This window comes from Etheostoma spectabile, chromosome 6 (genome assembly GCF_008692095.1).
Source record: "Etheostoma spectabile isolate EspeVRDwgs_2016 chromosome 6, UIUC_Espe_1.0, whole genome shotgun sequence".
In the NCBI taxonomy this organism is placed as follows: domain Eukaryota; kingdom Metazoa; phylum Chordata; class Actinopteri; order Perciformes; family Percidae; genus Etheostoma; species Etheostoma spectabile.
The window spans coordinates 4402844-4408843 of NC_045738.1; the positions used below are offsets into that span (position 1 = coordinate 4402844).

At 38.6% G+C, this 6000-nt stretch overlaps 2 protein-coding genes across 2 annotated transcripts in view; both read right to left on the reverse strand.

Annotated features, from left to right (window-relative positions):
• Positions 1 to 6000, reverse strand: part of mal2 (mal, T cell differentiation protein 2) — an 871414-nt gene that overhangs the window by 767516 nt on the left and 97898 nt on the right. The window lies entirely within an intron of this gene.
• Positions 2061 to 6000, reverse strand: part of LOC116690854 (transmembrane protein 65) — a 31429-nt gene continuing 27489 nt past the window's right edge. The window contains exons 7-8 of the mRNA XM_032518057.1: positions 3356 to 3461; positions 2061 to 2739 (exon numbers count right to left, since the gene is read on the reverse strand). Of these exons, the coding sequence (XP_032373948.1) occupies positions 2581 to 2739; positions 3356 to 3461 (265 nt within the window). The 3' untranslated portion in view covers positions 2061 to 2580. The remainder of the gene's footprint in view (positions 2740 to 3355; positions 3462 to 6000) is intronic.

Here is a 6000-nt window from a genome sequence, read left to right on the forward strand (position 1 = left end):
TGCATGCAAGGTGGAAATCGAGCAATCAGATCAAAAATCTTAAATACATAAATATGTTCAATCATTTTCTTCATTGTTTAGGATCACTTTTACCCACATAATAAATAACCAGAACAATCGTATACAGGGTGAAAGTCTTTAGAGTATGTTTGAGTTTAGTTATGGACTGTAACATAAAGCGATCGGTTGCAAAGTCCTACCTGTTAAAGTATTATGCTGGAAATATAATAACAAAAGGTGTTTTTGTTCTGACAAATATCTATTCTTAACATTGTCCTTTGAGATAAAGATAATATACAGTGTGAGCATACATAAATACAAGTCTGACTATTATAACAAAAATAAATACATTCTGCAATTCATTCAGTGACACGTGGCTGCTTCCTTCCATTTTAACTTCCAAAACAGCTTCAATGCCATGAACAACAGACTTCAGATTACTTAGTTTGCCTATCAAATTAAGAACAATGATTTAGAAAAAGAATTATAGTGAATAAGGGATTAATCATAGCCAGATAAACTCGACGTGCCATGGAGGGGCTGGAACACTAAACAGGAAAAGCTTTAAAAAATGTATAACTGCACGTGTGAGGCAATGTTGAGGTAAAAACTGAACTAAACTAAAAGAAACTAGCAACTTCCTTTCAATTCCAGGCAGCAGAGGGCAGTAGAGCAGAGACAATATGATATACTTTAGTTGTGTGTTAAGTGTTCGAAAGCAGTAAGAACTTTCCACAGAATGGAATCATTTTCTCATCTCTATCTCATTCTCTGTCTAATTGAAACTATCCACTGGGCTTACCATGGATGGGAGAGGGGTATTGCAGTTCAGCTGCAGGTTGGCATGGAGATACATCAAATGGTATTGGAACCAAAGGGACGGAGCAAATGGGACAGAGGTCTCAGGTGGTTCAGTGTTGGCATTTCTTATCTTTCTGCCACAGCTACTCTGTCTCCTCCTCTCTACGCTCATCTCCTTACTGCCTAGAAGAAAGTAAGAAACTGCTCTTTGAAAGATGTTGTTGAACTGCACCTACCTATTCCAGTATACATGGGAGACATTTGGTGCATGTTACTGCTTTGGGTGTTCATCACACATTCATATAATATAAAGTCACACAAACAAAAAAATAATAATCTAAAGAAGTAAAGACGCATCTAGCAGGTTCAACATTTAACCGCCCAATTCTCACTAAAAGGAGCTGGCTGGTTGTCGTTGAGTGTGAATGAGCATTCAGCAGCAGACTGATGCACCCACGGTGTAAGAAGGAGAGGTACCGCAGGTCATTCATCCCCGCCGCTGTCAGACTCTACAACACCTGCACTACCTGATAATGTTGTAATTTCTGCTCCTGTTTTTCATTTAATCCACACACTCTGTATAACTTTATCTGTATTTATATTTTTCCGTTACAAGTACTTACTTTTTCAATATTATTTATGGTCACAGGTGAATATAACTTATATTATGGTTACCTGCTTTCGCATTATCACTTTAATTAAATATTCAATTTAATTTTAGCGCCACTTACAACACTGCAATGTTGTTTTTCTTGTACTATGGCAACTGCACTTTACTTTACAATACCTCTTGTGACGCCACTTCACTTTACCTTACCTTACTTTGCTTCAGTCTACCTTTCTGCACATTGTCTATTGTTTACCTGTTTTTCTTGTGTGTTTACTTGTTTGTTTTTTGCTTTCATTGTAGAGAATTGCTGCTGTAACAAAGGAATGTCCCCGCTGTGGGAGGAATTAAGTATCATCTAATCTAATCTGAGGTGGGACTTTTTAAGACTGTCAAAAGGCAGACATGCTTGTAAAACTGAAGATTAATGTAGTTGATGTGAAAGGGTGCATGCAGAAGTGACCATTTCCTTGGCTCATCACTCTCAAAAAGGGATAAGGACTTGGGTTAACACTGCTGAATCGAGCCATTGGCATGTCTCTTTGTTCAGTCTTCCTCTATTAGTTATCACAATTCCTGCCAATATACAAGAAACCTTCCACATCAAAATGCCATGTATGGTCATTTTTTTTCTGAATAAGCTCTAAAAGTGTTTTTCCCCTTTACATTGGTACCAAAGTTTTGTTATGATATTGATATTTTAGGGAGCCCACAAACTGTCCACTACCTTTACCTAGCTTCTACTCATGTAGAGTCAGAGGTTTATATATTCAACAGACTCCAGGCAGAGGAGAGAAAGAGGCCACTGCAGTGTGTTTTAGATGGAACGTTTTAGATAAATGAGTTTCAGTCTGTGTCGGTCAGTAAAGACAAGGTGAGGTTACGGTGCAATAGTTGGAGTAGCAGCGGTCAAATGAATCAACCATTTCTTGTCTCTTCAAGAGATGATCAGGTCCCTGTGCTTAAGTTTAAAGTCTAAAATCAAATATCTAAAATCCTCTTCAGAATACCTTTGACAGTTTGACTGGGCCTTGCAGTAAAGTACCCGGTGATTAGACTGGGTTCAATGACATTTCCATACACTCCAGTCCACCAGACAACAGCAATCAGTCCCAGTTTAAAGTATTCTAATGGATTCCAAAAAAGCATTTGTCTCTGGCGAGATGTCATATTCAGTTTTTGCTGTTCTCTGTTGGAGCAGGTGGTGATTGTGTTTTCTCCGTCGCCTCCATCTGGCCATCTTTCTTCTTCTTCTTCTCATCATCATCCTTGAAGAAAAAAAGAGGAAACATGCCGAGGATACAGCCGATGGCAACACCAATGGCTTTTCCCTGCACAGAGGAAAATGGAAGAAAGTTTTACTGACAAAGTCAATTTCAATAAGCCACGCAAAAAAAGTTTTGTTTAAAAGTTCAGCTTTACAGTTCTGTCATTTCCACTAAATAAGAGTTTTAATGAAGCTGTCCTTTTTTATTTTACTTATGGTTTGTTTGACTAATTATCAAAACCAGTTGGGTCTAAATCGACCAATATACAAGAAAGCTTTATCATCATTTAGTTGCACAATTGTATTCACGGAGCAACTGGCCTACAGGCTGTAAGATTACTAATTACATTTCACCCTTCAGCAGTCCCAGCTTATTTACAATCATTCAGGTCTAATGTTCTCGCACAATGAAAGAGTGTGCCCCAAAAGGCTTAGGCTCACTAAGATGGAGAAATGGGATTCAGCGCCTTGTGTTTCTGTTGTCACTATACAAAACTCCTGAACTGGTTCGATGTTTACGGTGCATATCCACTCTGACTGTGGACTGATATGTTGATGGCTTTTGTCTTTCACAAACGCTAAAAAGTGAGACAAGCATTTAAGTCCCTTTTATTCTAAAAGAGTGACAGAGGCGGTTAGAAAGAAGAGTCTGCGTTTTAGTGAGGTATGATGATACCAACCGCATGGGAGCTGACTCTGGTCTGCCACATGTCAGCCTGTTTTGGGCTTAAGTCAGGAATCTGCATTCCCAGCCGATACGCCAAGGCCTCCACATAACCCGCCAGCCTAAAGACAGGAAGAGACAGACAGAAGAAACCAGAAACTGAATGAATGTGAGTTGGCTGGTTTTGTGGCTCAGCCTGGTTTTTGTGACTCAGATGTGTTAGCAGAACGTTACTGAAACAACAGTGTTTAGTTTTAACCAATGTGAAAATCTGTTTGACTCCCTACAAAGATACAATGAATAACACAACTAATGTATTGGTGGTTAAATAAATCCATCAATCAATGCAGACACTGCCCAACTTTGGTATATGTCAGTCAGTTACTGTAGTGAATTTGATAACACACAGTCTTGTTTAAAGATATGAGTCATAATAAAATAATTTTGTATAATATCAACTGAAATATATATGTATTTTTTAAAGTGTTCGATTTTGACACAGGGCCCATCTATAAGACACAGCATCAAGTTTCAATTGTGCTGTAGTGGTGCGTATTTCCAAACAAATTTGTAATTAAACTAAAGATGATATTGCAATATAACCACACTAACCGCGCTTCAGTCAATCACTTCCTTCAGCCCTTGCTCGGACCACACCCGTCTTAAGCCTGATTTTAACTACAGAAGTTTTGTGAGGCCTTGGGGCCTCAGAGTCTGGGGCCCGAGGCACCTGTCCACTTAACACAGTAATAGTGTTATGACCAAAATAACAACTCAAACTGAAAGTTTTTGGAGAGCTGCTGTACCTTACTTTCCAGTCCGAGAAAATAAATATAGAGTTGGTCAAGCGGCTCTAGTGTGAGAAACGAAATTCAGGATAATATTTTAACCCAAGTCTGGTTCAGTCACTGGCACTAATGGATCCTCAGTTCACTGCACACACAAATGAGCTGCAGCTGGAGCTGTCGAGTCAGGGGAGTGATAAGTAGCAAGTTGCTTATTTGAGCTAAAGATGAGGAGACAAGAAGAGGAAGCCTGTGTGTGTGTGTGTGTGTGTGTGTGTGTGTGTGTGTGTGTGTGTGTGTGCCTGACAGCAATATAGCAGAAATATGTTAGACATTTATTGATATCTGTAGATATAGACATTTTTCAGTTTTTCTCATTACATATGAACTGTTAAGATAATTATACAAACGGCTCCTGGGGACAATAATTACACAGACAATCATGATATAGAGAAACATAATAGAACTATGATATGAAAACTCATCACTCCAAGCCTTCGAGTCAAATCCAGCCTAAATATTGCAAATGAAATAAGGACCGCATCAGAAAATAGAAAACCTATGTGGCCAATTACAAACGTGTGTTCTGCCATGTTGGATTTTGAGAGTTAAAAAGGGCACAGCCACTCTCATATGATTGGTGTTATCACAGTTATATGCAGAGAGCAGTGGTGTCATTGGCAGGGATGTAACTCCAAAAGACAAAACTAGAACAAACAAAAAACTTAAAATGATAAATGAGCTACAGTTAACGGTAAATATGGTATTTTTCCAAAAGGGTGGTTAGATTAACGTGGTGGTTTATAGAAATCCTCCTTTGACAGGATTATGCCATGATTCAAACAAGCCCCCGTCCTACGGAGGTATCCTAGGGCAGAACACTGAATCCCTTCTGGTCTGTCACAGATCTCAGCTTTTAACCTCCTTAGAGGAAGGCAAGCAAACTAGATTTTACCTCAGGGAATCAATTAAGTATCACCCTTTGTTAAACCTGACAAATGTATACAAGTAAAAAAACACATGCACAGTACATCAATTATCCATTCATTAATTGATCTGCTGTTCATGATAAAAAGTCATGGAATATGCCCCTACTTATCCCAATAGTTGTAATGCAGAAATACAGACCTGACATCCACAGACAAGAAAGCAGTTTTTATTTTTTAGAGACAGCAAATATGTTTTTTTTATTTCTTTTTTTATTTCTAACATGGCTGAATGCAATAATGTTTCACTGTCTGCCCCAGAAAGCTACTAATGCATTATGTCCACAAGGAACACGACAACAGTGGCTGAGACTAAGCTGCGCCAGGAACAGTAACAACTGGCTGAACGGTCAGAATGACTCATGAGCTAAATTATGGGCTTCAACGAGGGTGAGCTGGTTTTTCTACATCTGTCAAAACACACACACACACACACATTGCACAGGTTGGTCACTACAGGGACCAACACAAATGTGTTTGTTTTACGTGAAATACTGCTGCTCTGAGACAAGTTTATAGAATGATGTGTTGGTTTACATTTAGAGAAATAGAAAATACCGGCGAGCAAATGTAAACTAAAGAAAGATGAGGTATACACTAAGCACATTAGCAGCATTTTAAACAGTCTCTAGAGCTTTTGGCTCATTGAGGCAGGAAAAATTCTAACTAATGGTCACCCCCAGACTGGCTGAAAAGGGGATCTTGATCCTTATCCAAGTGAATTGAAGTTTTCTTTTTTAATGAGAGTATATTCAAAGCCGACTGCAGACAACAACCTACAAAATATGCAAATTCATTGGACTCATTATTCAGTTTGTTTTTTAACATTTGCTGTTAGCAAAGACACTCCATAATAGGTTTGGAACAGATTACATGCTAAAACTGCATTA